The sequence below is a fragment of the Leptosomus discolor genome, chromosome 5 (genome assembly GCF_034619465.1).
Source record: "Leptosomus discolor isolate bLepDis1 chromosome 5, bLepDis1.hap2, whole genome shotgun sequence".
NCBI classification, from domain to species: Eukaryota; Metazoa; Chordata; class Aves; order Leptosomiformes; family Leptosomidae; genus Leptosomus; species Leptosomus discolor.
The window spans coordinates 34,649,553-34,663,715 of record NC_141395.1 but is presented as its reverse complement, the minus strand read 5'-3'; the positions used below and the strand labels follow the sequence as shown (position 1 = coordinate 34,663,715).

At 41.9% G+C, this 14,163-nt stretch overlaps 1 protein-coding gene across 1 annotated transcript in view; it reads left to right on the top strand.

The window, feature by feature from the left end:
- GLS (glutaminase) overlaps positions 1-11,635 on the top strand; it is a 63,523-nt gene extending 51,888 nt beyond the window's left edge. Inside the window, exons 15-18 of the mRNA XM_086466220.1 lie at positions 9,401-9,462; positions 10,411-10,487; positions 10,652-10,715; positions 11,071-11,635. Coding sequence (XP_086322346.1) covers positions 9,401-9,462; positions 10,411-10,487; positions 10,652-10,715; positions 11,071-11,227 — 360 coding nt within the window. The 3' untranslated portion in view covers positions 11,228-11,635. The remainder of the gene's footprint in view (positions 1-9,400; positions 9,463-10,410; positions 10,488-10,651; positions 10,716-11,070) is intronic.
- The last annotated feature ends 2,528 nt before the right edge of the window (positions 11,636-14,163 follow it).

The following is a 14,163-nucleotide window of genomic DNA, read 5'->3' as shown; positions in this document are numbered from 1 at the left end:
AGTTGGTTTAAAGCTGCTTTGGGTATGTATACATGAAAATACAGCCTCGTGTGTGGCTGCAGTCTAGACATACCTCATGGGAGAAGAAGCTTTCAGCCTATACACGAGTTGTGTCTGAACATGGCTGTTGAAAACTGTAAGGCGGTTACTGAGGAATAAATAAGTGTTTTATAGTTTTATAAACTCGCAAAGTTTAGTTTTCTACCAACAGCACAGGCTGTGTGAATAATTGCTGTGCAAGCAGCATTTGAATTTAATTCCACGAGGGAGACTCGAAAAATAAGCTCCATGGTAGCAGCTTTGAAAGTTACTCCTGCAGCTTTGGCTCCAAAAATAAATGCTGCACCCACAGCTGGTAAAACTGAAGGAGGTGGGTGGGTATCATCCTCTGTCCCCAGCTGTAAAGAGGAGCTTGCACCATCTAGAGGAAAAGAAGTGATAGTTGGTGCATTCGAAAATGGACCGGACAAAAAATTGATGAAATCTTGTTTCCTGTGTGGGTTTCAAAACACAGAAGAGTAAATAGTTGCAGATTCTGGAGTTATTTTCGTACTTTCTTCAAATTACAATGAGGAAACAAGGATCAGTAGTGCATAAAATAGACTAAAGAGGTGGGAGGAAAAGTTCTGAAGAAGTGAAAATTTTATGGAGCAGCCAGCCTTGGTTTGTATTTTCAAATATTTCCGTATGTCATTAGTGTGTGTAAGTGTATGCATTAATTTATTCACATACCCCTTAATTATTTATAGTGTAATGGGAACAAAGACTTTCCCAAGGAATTCTAACTTTATGAACTTCTTCTGAGCCTTGTGTTCATTCATAGTTGGGGCAAGAGGCTGTGTTAGAGGCAGTTGGCGTTGGGTTGCTGCAGAGACAGGTGTGGTCTGTCAATCACTCTTTCTTGAGCCAAAAGACTTATTTTTGCATGCTTCAGAAACTTACTGAGAGAAACTGTCTTTTCTTATGTAACTGTTAGTTTTCTGTAGAACAAGGTAATGTTGTGGCTTAATCCAGAGGCTGCTTAGAGTGCCTGCATGGACTGTCCATCCCCAGAAATACTCGGGGGCAGAACCTCACCAGGTGAGCTCTGAGACCGCTTCAGAGCCGACCCTCACCTGGGTGGCTCCTAAAGCAGTCTGGGGTTCAGTGAACAAAACACAGCACTGACGTTTGGGTGTTGTATCCTGGCAGGCTGCTTGCACCGGAGTGGGGCACATGGGTGAGTACGGGCATTTACATCTTGGCTGCGAAATGGAGGTGGTCTGAGCTGTGCTTGGAGACATCTGCCTGAGAGGTGTTATAGGTGTGATGCGCCGGCACAGGGGCCATCTGAGTACCAGTTTCAGTTCTTCAGATACGCTGGATGTTAGAGAGATCTGTTTGTGCCAGACTGAAAACTAGCAGTTTTAAAAACTATAAGAAACTTAAGTGGGCGGACAGAGTAATAGTTAAGTGCTTTTGACAAACCCATAGTGTTTTGCTTGGGTATTTGTTTACAGTTCAGTCTTAAGTAAAAGTAAACGTTTTACCTACACTTAGGTAATAACTTTCACTTTATTTCAGGGGAAACAAAGCAAAAGCTCAGTTGCAAAAATACTGACTTTCAGTTGAGATTTCTTTCCCTACAAAATACAACTTACCTTCATATTGAGGAATGATGCTTTAAAGGAAAACTGTGACACTCTCTTGCGGACTAGAACAGTGGGGTTTTTTTAATTTTTTTTTTTTTTTCCAACACTACCCTCATCAGTGGACCCTGGAGAGCAGATTCAAGTTTATTGCAAATGAATTGTAGATACAAAAGTGGTCGATTTTTAAAGTAAGTGGTCCTGTCTAGTGTCTGAACGTACAGACACCTGCGTTCCTCTTTGAGATTTCATCCCTGGTTTATTTTTGTCCTTTTAGGGACTACTTGCGTTCTAGATTTCATTTCAAAGTTGAAGCTTCAAAATTCATTTTGAGCAGGTTTGTGGGTTTTTTTGGTTTTGTTTTTCTGTTTTATTTTGAAACCTTACATGCAGGGAGAAGGTAATCTGTAGGCTGTGCTTCAGCATAGTTGAATTACAAGTTCAGTGTGTAAAAACTGGGTGACTAGATTGTTTAATTTGTGCTTTAGATTTACTTTTTCTGGTTTTGAAAGGTCACCGCTGCTGTTTCAGAATCTATATTGGTGTCTTAGATTTCAGGAATTTTTTTCCATTGATAAAATAAGCATCTAAAAACATGCAGTTTTTCTGGAGAGCAAGAGGAATGGTTGCTTTTTGCTACATACTCAGATGACCATCATCGGGGGATCAGCTTTAGGAAAAGTAGAACAGTGTCACTGTACAGTTGAATTTCTGTTGGTTTTGGAGCTTTTATTACTTTGTGAGCCTAGAGGGACTGCACACGAACTCTTTGCTCCTGCCTTGCTTGTCAGTACTAGGTCATGTGCAAAGGTCAGGAGAATAGGAAGAGTTTATAGTAGTCTGTCTCTTCCCAGTATGAAACGTTAATCCTCGTTCACTAGACAAACGCTCACCTTTAGACAGCTTAAAAATCTATTTTTTGCATTTCAGAGTTAATCCAGCGCTGAGCCGGATTAGCGATGCCGTGCGCTGTTCACCGTGGGCGCCAGAGCTCGGCACGCGGGGCCGCGGCTGCAGCAGGCATTGCGGCGCCGGGTCTCTTGGCAAGCGGGGCCTCCGCTCGTCTGTTCAGCGTGTCCGTGTGACCCAGCTGCCGAACAGGGGCGGCCGTCGGCAGGGTGAGGAGAGAGCCCGGACTGCATCGGAGAGGTTACTGAGCACTTTGCACTCTCGTCTTTCTCCTGGTCATAACGGATGTGTTGCCAGGATCCACGGTTTTGAAATGACATCTGTCAGACTTTTTGTATAAACAGGGAAATGGTGCTGCGTCATCCTTGGTTGTTGGTGCAGGTGCCAAAGGAAGATAGCCAAGGTATCATAAATGCAGATCAATTGTGCTGCAGCGTTGGTAGGTTTTAGAGGTGTGGAGAACTGTGCCTCAGAGACGCTACCAGACAAGTCAGTCCAATTTCTCCGGTGCAGTCCACACTGGCGAAGAGTTGCAGAACTTTATTGCCATTTCAGTGCAGCTCTCCTACAGCCGGGAGCATTTGTCAGGGGGCTGGGTGGTCGGGTGTTACGCACCAAGAGTCTTGTTCATCTGGGACCCACTGTTGAGATCCCAGTGCATCAGGACCTGGGGTCGGTATGACACTTGCTTGTCATTAGGGCAGTCCTGGGCTGCAAGAGCTGAAGTTTATATTCTGATTTATCTCCACACCTCTGTGCTGTGCAAGGGAACATTTAAAACTTTGTTCTTCAAGCCAGGTGGCCAGTAGGGCAGGGTTCCCAAAAGGCAACTTTGCATCCCGTTTTAAGCACAAAAAATGAGATGTGAGAAGAGAGTGGTGACTGTTTTTTCTCAGTTAGCTCTACTGTCGTTCCCCCCCCCCCTTTTATTTGGAAGTCTCTGGGTCTGATGCACAGTAAGGGTCAGATATGGCAAAGTTCTTGAGAAATGATATGCATTCAAACAACCTTTTTAAAGTTCTTGAGAAATGATATGCATTCAAACAACCTTTTTTTTTTTTTTTTTTTTTTTTTCCCCCCCCAATATTTTGAACATCTCTTTTGAAGGCTATCCTGTGTCATTGTCCCTAAATGCCATGTAAAGAGCATTTGAAAGTTTTTAGGGGGTTTTGTTTGTTTATCCTTGTTTATATTGCCTTTAGCAGCACCATTTTAAACTATTCGGCTTGACTGTATTCCTCAGCCACCTGGAGAAACAGTAAGGTTGGAAGTAACATTTTTTTTTTTTTTTTTTTTAGATTGTAAATTCTGTGATGTTTTCAAAGAATTTGGGCGGGGGTAGCGCTCTCAGGAAGCAGGACACAGTAGGAAATTAAAATCCAGATTGTATCCTTTTTAGCTAAGAGCTTCTCATAGAATTAATCCAGCTCTGAGCTAAATTAATGTTTTTCTAAAGGATTTGTTTTCTTTGCATGCACAGCTGTTCAGCTTTTCTCTCCTGCCCCAAGCAGAGTACGGAGCAGACGCTCGCCCTGCTGTACTGGAGTCACTGTCCCGTAGTGTCAGGGGCGTGCAGGCAGGTACAGAGCACGGGGCTGGTATGACAGCTGCTTGGGTTTGGTCCCTGCTTGGGCTTTGGTTGTTCTATAATAGCGCTGAAGCGTGTGAGCCAGTGGGCAGAAGGCATCGGGTCACTCGTGCTCACCACGAGACCGTAGCGGTTCATTTCCATCTCTGTGCCTCAGTTTCCCATCTTAGTGCCGATAACGATAACAGCTTGCTCTCTGAAGCGTTTGGAGAGATCTGTTGATAGCATTAGAGCTAGGCAGCGGTCGGCATGCTGTTCTATGTTAAAAAAAAAAAATCCTCTAAACTGGTCTGTGTTGAGAGAAGTGATTCCCATCCCAGTCTTGCACAGGGATTTGCTATTAGCCATCATGAGACTAAGACTAGGGAAGACTGTTTTGTTGCAAATACTCCACCAAGGCTGTTCCCATGTACCAGTCAAGCCTTTCAGATCAATTAGCTGTGTTGAAATTTCACTTGCGATAAGTACCTTCAGCATATTAATACTGAAGTTAAACTTATTTTTTCATTGGATTTTTTTTTTTCACTGAGAAATTGAAAAACAAAACCTATCATGCCATACCAAAGTACTTCGACAACGTGTTTACAGAGAAATGGGGGACAGCAATGTACCTGCTGTGCATGGGGCATGTGCTCCCTGAAACGCTGAGGCAGCCCTTGTGTTTTGCCACGCTCCCTCCATTCATGTGCAGCTGGCTTCCCGTCTGAGTCCTGCTGCTTGAAGGAGACTTCTTCGAAACTCTTAGCACAGTCAGGCTTAGGAGCTAATCTAAAATAACTGCAATATGAAAGCTTTAGACTAGGAGCCACATTAATGCTCAGTTTTCCTTTGTAACTTTCAGTGCTGTGTCTCACTTTGGTTTGTGCTTTTCGGGTTTTGGGTTGGTGTGGTTTTCCTTTTTTTTTTTTTTTTTTTTTTCTCTCCCCCTCCCCTTTAGACCCCTATGTTTATTTGAAATGTCTGCCGCAGCAGTGTGGCTTCCTGCCGCTCTGAGCTCCGAGTGTTTCCTTCCTTTAACTTGACCTCAGTGTAGTTCTTCAGCAACAACGGTCTTGTTTTTTTCTTTCTTGGGCTGCTCATGTTCTTACCCACAGATTCACAGAACGGTTAGTTGGAAGGAACCTCTGGAGGTCGGGGTCATTTGGCCACCTCCAGTGTGAAGCAGGACTGTTGCCAGCACTACACTGAGTTCATCATAGCTTCATCCAGCTGAGTCCGGGACCTCTAACACCTCCTAACCTGAAGGTGAAAATGCAAGGTGTGCAGTCTGGGACTTCTGATCTTTATGTTGCATGACACAGATATTCCTGAGGAACCTTTCCTTGGTGGTTTCACCACCTGGATAACAAGGATTATATCCAGCACTCAGGAAAGAGTGGTTGTACAAAGAGAGTTTCATCACAGATAAGTGAGTAGTGCTCTGTGTTTCTGGCACAATGACAAGAGAGTTGTTAAGTTCCTCTGTATGGTGCATGCAGGTTTATCTCCCATTTGATAGAGGTGGGACAGTTTTTGCTCTGGGTTTGGTGCTGCTATGTAGCTGTATGGTAATGTTTGATCCAACTCTATAGCGAAGGGACTCCATCTCTTCTCATTTTATTAAATTTTCATAGTTAAGGAATTCTGTGCAGTAGAAAAAGGTAATACGTGGCTGTCAGGTTGAATGTGGCACAAAGAATGTAATGAACCCCTGGGTGAGAAACTCGGTGACAGTCTCTGAACACTTAAATTAGTTGCCTTGTCCCTTGTGCCCTGCTTAGTTTGAATGGGTACAGCTCATCTCTCATCTTCACCATTTTTTTTTTCACTACAGTTAAAAACCCCACAATCATATATTTGCTGTTCCCACTGTAGGGTTTTTGTGGCTTTTGATTTTTGCAATGGACCTGTTCTTTCAGGCTAGTAGTCTGTGAGTCTGGGGGTAGAAAATTTTTAGTTGCATTTTTGAAGTCTTGGTTGTGCTTGACTTTGTGGCAGCCTAAGTGAGATTTTGTGCAGATACAAAGCTCCTGGCAGCAAGTTATTTTCACATAGTAACTTTTTCTCAATGTAAATGATAACCTCTTACATGATGGTTAATATATGTGCTCCTTAGATTAATGTTCTCTTGAAAACCAAGGAAGATGCTAGAAACTGTATATTCTTACTTCAAATTGAAGATATATTTGGTATTTGCAGATTTTTAAATTTTATTCTTGAATTTGCTTTTTGTGTCCATCTTTGGGTTTTATGGCTGCCATTTGAGCAATTTCATTTCATACCTTATAAAATTTGTAAATTTTTTGGCCTAGACTATGCTGCTGATAGGGTGGGTGCAGTTAAGGGTCGAGGTGTGTTTTGTTGCTAGCAAATCCAACTTAGTTCTTCTGTAGAACCGTTAAAGTCTCATTTGAAACAGGGGCAGGTAGCCCTCTGTGAGGTTTGTTTTGGCTATGATGGCTAGGCTCTGTCTGCTTTTTTCCAGCTTGAGTTCATACCTGCCCTCTTTTAGATAATTATTTTGCTGTAATTGTCCTGCTAAATTTGCTTTTCTCCTGCTTTTTGTATCCCATTACATTTACTGTTCTACAGAGAGCAGTCATATTTCGTCTCAAATTTCCTTCTGAACTAAACAGGCAGAGATTTTTTTTTTTGTCTGGACTTGTGTTTCTTTTTGTTTTGATCCGTCAAGAAATTCAGTTTTATAATAATGTGGCCTTGGATTTTACATTATTTATCTTGAGAAAGGAGCAGGTTTAACCTCTCTTAGATTGCTCAAGATTATTGTGTTAGAAAGCCTCAGGAATCTCCAAATTACATTTTGTCACACCATTATAGCAAATGCAAATGGCTTCTTAGCAAGATGCTCAGCTGAATCCAGAGGAATTCTTGGCCTCAGCTGCACGTGGAAAGCTGGTTTTTTTGTAAGGAATGAATGCGTGTTATTTTTATTTTATTATCTTGATACACATTTGCATTTTCTGGAAACAAAAAGAAATCCAGACAAAATGATCAGTTACCTCTGAAATATTTTTTATTGAAGACATAATGTCATTTGCTCATTTTACATCGTGAAAAAGGGAGAGTGTTCAGCACCTGCAGGAACCTGAAATGTGTGGGTGCAACCAGCCTGGTCTGCCTTCAGGGCACCAGCAATGCTCGGCTTCTCTCTCAGCAAGGAAAACTCCTGAATCATCCTGATGAAATTTAGAGATTATCAAACTAAATTCCCCTTTCGTGCTTGTGTTTGAATACAGCCTGCAGTCCAGCAGCTATAAAAGATGTACGTTCTTTTAGTAGGCTTTAATATTTTGGTGTGGCGGTGGTGTTTCCTACTGAAAGCCTCATGAGAGTGCTCTTGGGTGTTTGCTGCCCTTAGCTGGTCTTGGCGATGCAAGTGGTGCTGCTGCCGTGACACCTGCCAGTTCACTGCAGCAGTGATGAGCCCCCACATCCTTGCAGGTGCTGGTGGCAGCCTGGGCCCATGGTCCCCAGCTCCTGCGCGGAGCCAGGGGCTGGAGAGGCGGTGAGCCTGGCTGAGGGGCAGCCTGCAGAAGAGCTGCCCTGGGCAGGGGCAGGAGAAGGGCTGTGGGGGTGGGTGGGCTAACCCAGGGATGGCTGGCTCTGCGCCCAGAGCAAAGCCCCTGCTGACATGCTGTGGGATTCTTGGTCACTGGTTTTTGGGTTGGTTTTTTGTTTGTTTGTTTTTAGAAGCTTTAAACAAAAAAAACCTTCATGGGAGGAGCAGGATTACTTCAGGCCTGTCCTCTGTACTGCTTCTCTGGGAAATTATACCAGGATCGCCACAGTTAAAGGTGACCCAGGTGCTTTGGGGTCAGTGCTGAGGGAGCCCAGGGGCCCAGCCTTTGGAGCAAGTCAGGTTTAGGAGCAGCCTGGGGAAAACTGAGTCTCCTGAGAAGGGGTAAAGACCTGCAGATCCTGCTGAGCAGGTCTCTCACTCGCTGTGCAAGGCTCCTAAGCCCTGTGAGCCTCACAGTGCAAACTGAAAAGGAGCTGCAGGAGTTTGTGGATACTGGGGTAAGGAGTGTGGCTCGGTTTCCATCCTGGCTCTGTCTCCTTTTGCTTCAGTCCCTCTTCGCGTTAGTGCATACTTAAGGTGTAAAAAATAATAAGCAATTCCACTACTTTGGTTTATAAGAGGTGCAGATATTGGCTCATCTATGGCCCTGTGAAAATAGGCCAGTGTTTTTGCAGAAATCTGTGGGAGATTTGCTTGTAGGCGGTGATTTGTTTGTTTGTTTGTTTGTTTCTGCTCCTTGTTGTAGAAGGTCAATGCAGCATCAGTTTTCTTTGTCTTTCTTGCTTGGCTGGTAGCAGTGACAGGCTCAAAAAGCAATGCAGCATTTGGAAAGTTTACTGGAAATCACTGTGAAATGGTGCCTAGAAGTGGCTTTATCAGTTCATGAAAGGAGCTGATGTGGGATGCGTAAAACCATCTAACTTGTAGGTTTTGGCTCTTGTTAAAACTTGTGGAGTTGTTACAGCCAAGACGTGTTAAAAAGGTGCATGGGACAAGGTTGGTGTAGCCCAACAGTATCGCTTCTTGTTAGAGTAATTAATATAGCTGAGAAAAGCACTACTTTCTTGAGACTTTATCCATGTTGATTGATCTAAAAGCATCCTACTTTTGTCTGCCTTGAGACCTTGCTTTTCTTGTAGCGGCTCATTATGTGATAGAATTGCTTAAAATTGTTTATTTGAAGAAGGCCTTCATATTAGATGTCTGCAAAGAAAATCTATAATACAAAGCAAAGCCGGTACCATTTCTTTCCTTCTGCTAACATAGATTTCTCCTAGCATTAGGAGGCTTCTGTGTGTGTGTGTGGGGAATAAAAAAAATTAAAAATTTACTTTTCTGGAATGAATTTATCTTAGGAGGTGTTTATGGTAGTATGAATTGTGCAGAGTGAGGCTGTCTGTGTGATTCAGTACTCGGTATCATTGGGCAATCAGAGAGAGAAATATGGCTTGTCCATACAGCATGGCTCATATTTTTTACCACAGTAGAGTAGAAATGCACGTTTTACCATTCTTTTACTGTCCTTACGACTTCAACCTTGGAAAGACAGACCTAAAAGTACCAGTAGCAAAGCAAGCTGGAACAAATTCTTCCAGTGTTTTATGCTATACTGCAAAATGCGGCCATGGAAGGGGATAAAAGTAACAAGTTCATAAGCACTGGACAAACTGGCCATGCTGGGTTTTTCTAGGTCTTCCATTTGCTTGCTTTTGGAGGAGAGAAGCTAAATAAACTGGACTTCATCTCTCTTTGTAGGTAAAGTCTGTGATAAATCTGCTGTTCGCTGCCTACACGGGGGATGTGTCTGCACTCCGGAGGTAAAAATCCCTGCAGGGTTGGGAATAGGAATGCTGCTTGGTTGGTACCTGCTGTTGTTTACTTACGAATATCCATGTGCACCGTGTCCATTTGGGGGCATCTGAGCTGCACTGGAGATGGACTATGTTCACCCCAAACCCACCAGACAAAAACAAACTAAAAGAGACCGAACTATCGCTAAGGTGCCCTCACGCTATCCTGCAATCCCATTGTTTCCTGTTTCTTTGGATCATAGTGAAATACATTTCCATAATAAGTTTGTTTGTTTGGGTTTTTTTTATACTGATGGCAGAAGATCCTAGCTTTGTAATTCAATTCTGCCACAAAAATTCAGGCTGGAAAATGCACATTGTTGCTGGAGGGGTTAGAAAATCTAGCTTTGCTTTTTAAATCAGGAATAGAATCTGGCAAAGTTTAAAGTAATAATGGTAAGAGACCAGATAAATATATTAATTTGGCTAGTATATATCTGAATATAGTTAGTGGGTGGATAAATGTGTGGAGTTTTAACTCTGCTATCCCAGAGCACCGTAGCACAATGAAGGAACTCTTGCAATAGCTTAACACTATTGAGGATTTTCAGACTTGAGAGTCCTCCCTGGATTTCCTCAGCTGGCATAAATTTACTTTGCCTTGTATGAGTTAGCTTGTCTATGTTAGATTTAAAATCAGATATGTTTCCTGCAAAGACATTTTATTTTTCTGTGTAACAACTAGAGACCAGGAAAAAAGGTAACCCCCTACCTTCTTTTAAAGCCAAAGGAATAAGGGCCCCTTTCGTTATAACTGAAGGTACAATCTGCTCTTGCTACCGTTCATATCCTCTTGCAGGAGAAGTTTTGTCGTTTTAGCATAGGAGTATTGTTCCATGCTAGTTTTGTAACTTGTTTTAATTATATAAGTCTTTTCTCTGTAACCTCTTTTTTTTTTTTTTTTTTTTTTTTTAGGTTTGCTCTGTCAGGAATGGATATGGAGCAGAGAGACTATGACTCACGAACAGCCCTGCATGTAGCAGCTGCAGAAGGTAATGTCTCCTTATCTATGATCTGCTGTCTGTTACTGGAATGTGGTCAGCTTTCTTTAGAGTACCTTTACTCTCTAGATATGCGTGCCTACTTTTTAAAACTTTGTATGGGTATGCATAGATATGTGTAAGTATATATACTCACAAGCCTGCTTTTCTTACAGGACATGTGGATGTTGTGAAGTTTCTACTAGAAGCATGTAAAGTGAATCCTTTCCCCAAAGACAGGTGAGTGGGTTTTTTTCCAGATTGGAGGAAAGATGCTCTAACAGCATCTCCCTAGCCCCCGTGAGGAGAGGCATCCATCAAATGAGTGTGGAATGTGTTGAGCGCTGGAAGCAGAAGGAACAGGATCCTGCTGGTTCTCTGTAGGTTCTGCAGAGCAAACAGGAGTAAAAACCATGGTGAAGCCATTAAGCCCATTATTTAAAAGGTTATGCTCAGCTTATGATGTATTTTCATGGTTACTGAACTTCGTGTGGTCTGTGGGCTTAATTATTTGCACAGTATGTAAAGAACTAGATTTTTGGTGCTTTTGTACTTAACGTGCTGATCTTAAATACTGTGCTTCCCCTTCCTGTAGGTGGAATAACACTCCTATGGATGAAGCTTTACATTTTGGACACCATGATGTATTTAAAATTCTTCAAGAATATCAGGTCCAATACACTCCATCAGAGGATTCCAACAACGGGAAGGAGAACCGAACGGTTCATAAAAATCTAGATGGCTTACTATAATCATCTTCAGCTAGATCCTAAGAATCAAATCACTTACCTGTTTAATTGTGGTATACATAAGTAATGAAGAGCGTGTGTGTTTCTATCCAATAGTGGTATATATTTTACAGAAGTCTCTGTTACTTCAGTGTTATGTTACAGGAGTTTCTATACGCACAGGACAAATCCAATTTATCTCAAAAGAAGCAAAACCAACTAAGTATCTCCCTCCATAATGTGAGCAATATTACCTCATGCTGCATATAATTGATGTATAAAAATATTTAGCTGTTGTTGGCTTTACTGTGCACTACTTAATTTATTTTTTGTATTCTATGTGAACTCTAGTCCATGGTCAGGAATTTTTCTGCTGAATTTTTGTTTCTATAGCCCTCTGTTTCCAGTATGGCCAAGATGAGCTGGAGTACTGTCAAGTATGAGCATCAGTGAGGTTTTTCAAAAGCTGAGGATGCTGATGTAGATTTAGGCTGGGTGTGTCAAGTAAGGATCTGCACTTACCTTTGGGAAAAAAATTTAAAAAAAATAGTTTCCACAGAACCTTGTTTACATAATATAAATATCAACAGAGTATATAGGTGACAGTTGTCAATGGTCTAGGCTTGTTCTTAGAGATTGTCGTGTCAGGGAATCTGTTTTAAGGTTTGTTTGACCAAATGGCATAGGGGAATGTGACTTGTAACATCAAATAGTGTTTAGTGGGTTTCTCGGTTTTGTAGCGTTTCTTTCAGTTCCCTTTGTGTCGCCTCCCTCCTCTCTCCATGTTCAGCTGCTAAAGTACTTCCCCTGTACCTGGGGAAAGCGGGTGCTTCCACTCTATGCAGTTGTGTTCCTTGCAGGTGTATTTGCACTACAGCAAGCCTTGACAAGCTGCAAAAACCCCCTTTTGGGCTCACGTGTGGTGTTTGTTCTTGGCAGTTGCACCTGGAACCCGCGAGGGGAATGGAAGTATGTGAAAGGCAAAGTACTAAACCAAATATTACATGTAAATCTGACTTAATTAGGCTTGTAGTAAGGAACATGAATGGAATGAAACAGCTATAAGGAGCATAGAGCAAATCAAAGCATGAGCAGAGCAGGAGATAAGCCAAATTTTTGGGTATGTTCTCTTCTTGCACTACCATCAACCAGGGAGCAGGATACTGCATCGGTGGGATTCTGCTGGTGTACAACAGTTCAGCAACAGGAGCACAAGTAGGTGATGCCTTTTGTGGTGAACAGTGGCACTTTCTGCCTTGCCACTGACACCAGCTCAACGCATGCCCTGTCGTGGGAAATGTAAATGCAGGCGTTTGTTGTTTGCAGAAATGCAATGTCACGACAGGTCCCTATTCCATGTGCAGTTGCTTCTGCCAACGCTATGGCACAAAACCTCAGAAGCGAGCGGTCACTTAAAGTTAAGAGTTCAATATTCACAAAACACCACAGTTGTTGGACATAGGCAAGAATTTTAGCACAAGAATTTTAGGCAAAAATTGTTCAGCACTGGAAAAGTAGATTGTACTTGAGAATTGTGATTTATGGCTATTTTTATCCTAGCACATAGTGTACAAGTCATTGGTAGATCTCAAAGTTCAAATTTGCTGTGTTAAGGCACCAAAATCCTCCTGAAATAATGCCCAAATTTTCTACAATGGCCCGAGCACTTTATAAAGATGATCTGAACCACGTTATCCTCCTTTTGCAAATGGGTACGCACTAAGGCACAGAGAGAAGTAATTTCTCCAGAGTGACCCAGCAGGTCAGTATAGTTGAGAATAAATCCTCCCGAGTTCCTGTACAGTCTCTCGTCAACACGCCATACTGCCTCCCTGCAGGGAGGACAGATCACATGGAAAAGTGCTTGATACTCATCACAAGCGGTGACTGTCTTCATGGTGATGAAATCTTGGAAGAGTCTATAAGTCTAAAGCCCTGAAGTAGCATTTCGAAGCTGGCTCGCATGGTTATCAAACACTTTTTCTCAAGAATCTTACTGTTCTTAAGCTGCTCTTTTGTGTGTGGGTGTGTTTGTTTTTTTTTTTTTTTCTTTCCCCCTGAAGATCAGCTATTTTTCTGAGGGCTGTTAACCCGTTCTTCTCACGTCCTGTGTTACAGCCACTGTAACCAAATTCTAACCAAGAACTAAAAGAAATGGCCTCTGGCTCTTGGGCCACATCAGTCACTGAGTAGCACAAGGCCTCTTCTCTGCTCTACCCTAAACTAAATTCTGACACGTTTTCTCTGGCAACAGATCTGTCAACTTTAGTGTAGAGGGATATTTTTCAGATGGATTCTAGTTTAGTATTCTAAATCTGACTACTTCTGTGGATTTTTTTCCCCCTATTAAAACATATCCTTTGGCTTCTCAGAAAAATACCTGATTCAGCCTTTATTTGCATTGCTCAAACTGGCATTTTTAAAAGATAGGTATATTATATAACACACATACATTAAAAAAAAACCCAAACCCCAAAGAAGGATTTTAACCGAGTTAACATTAAAGATCGTGGCTATCCCTAAACTTAATGCTTTCCTGAATCATACTGAATGCTTTTAGCTGGTCTTCACTTCAGTGCATTTTTGCTGGTTAGTTTTAGTATTTTCTCATTGTGAGAAGATGCATTATTTTGTAATGTCCACTTCAGCGATGCAGCTATTTAGACATGGCGTTATTTATAAATATAAATACATGCAGTACATCGGTTTGGCTGTTTATCATTCATGACACTGACATGTAGATTTTACCGTAAATAGCTTTTGGTTATCTATCAAACGCTGATTTCCTTATGCTCCAAAGAGGATTTCCCCACTCCTTTGTTTTTATGTCATATATGTTTCTTCTGTATCACAACCTAAAATCATTAAGCTAACTTAATGCTTTGTACTCAGAAATACTGTGATAGTCTTAGCATTAATTAGCCTATCTTTGTGAACAAAATGTATTGTATCAGATTTTT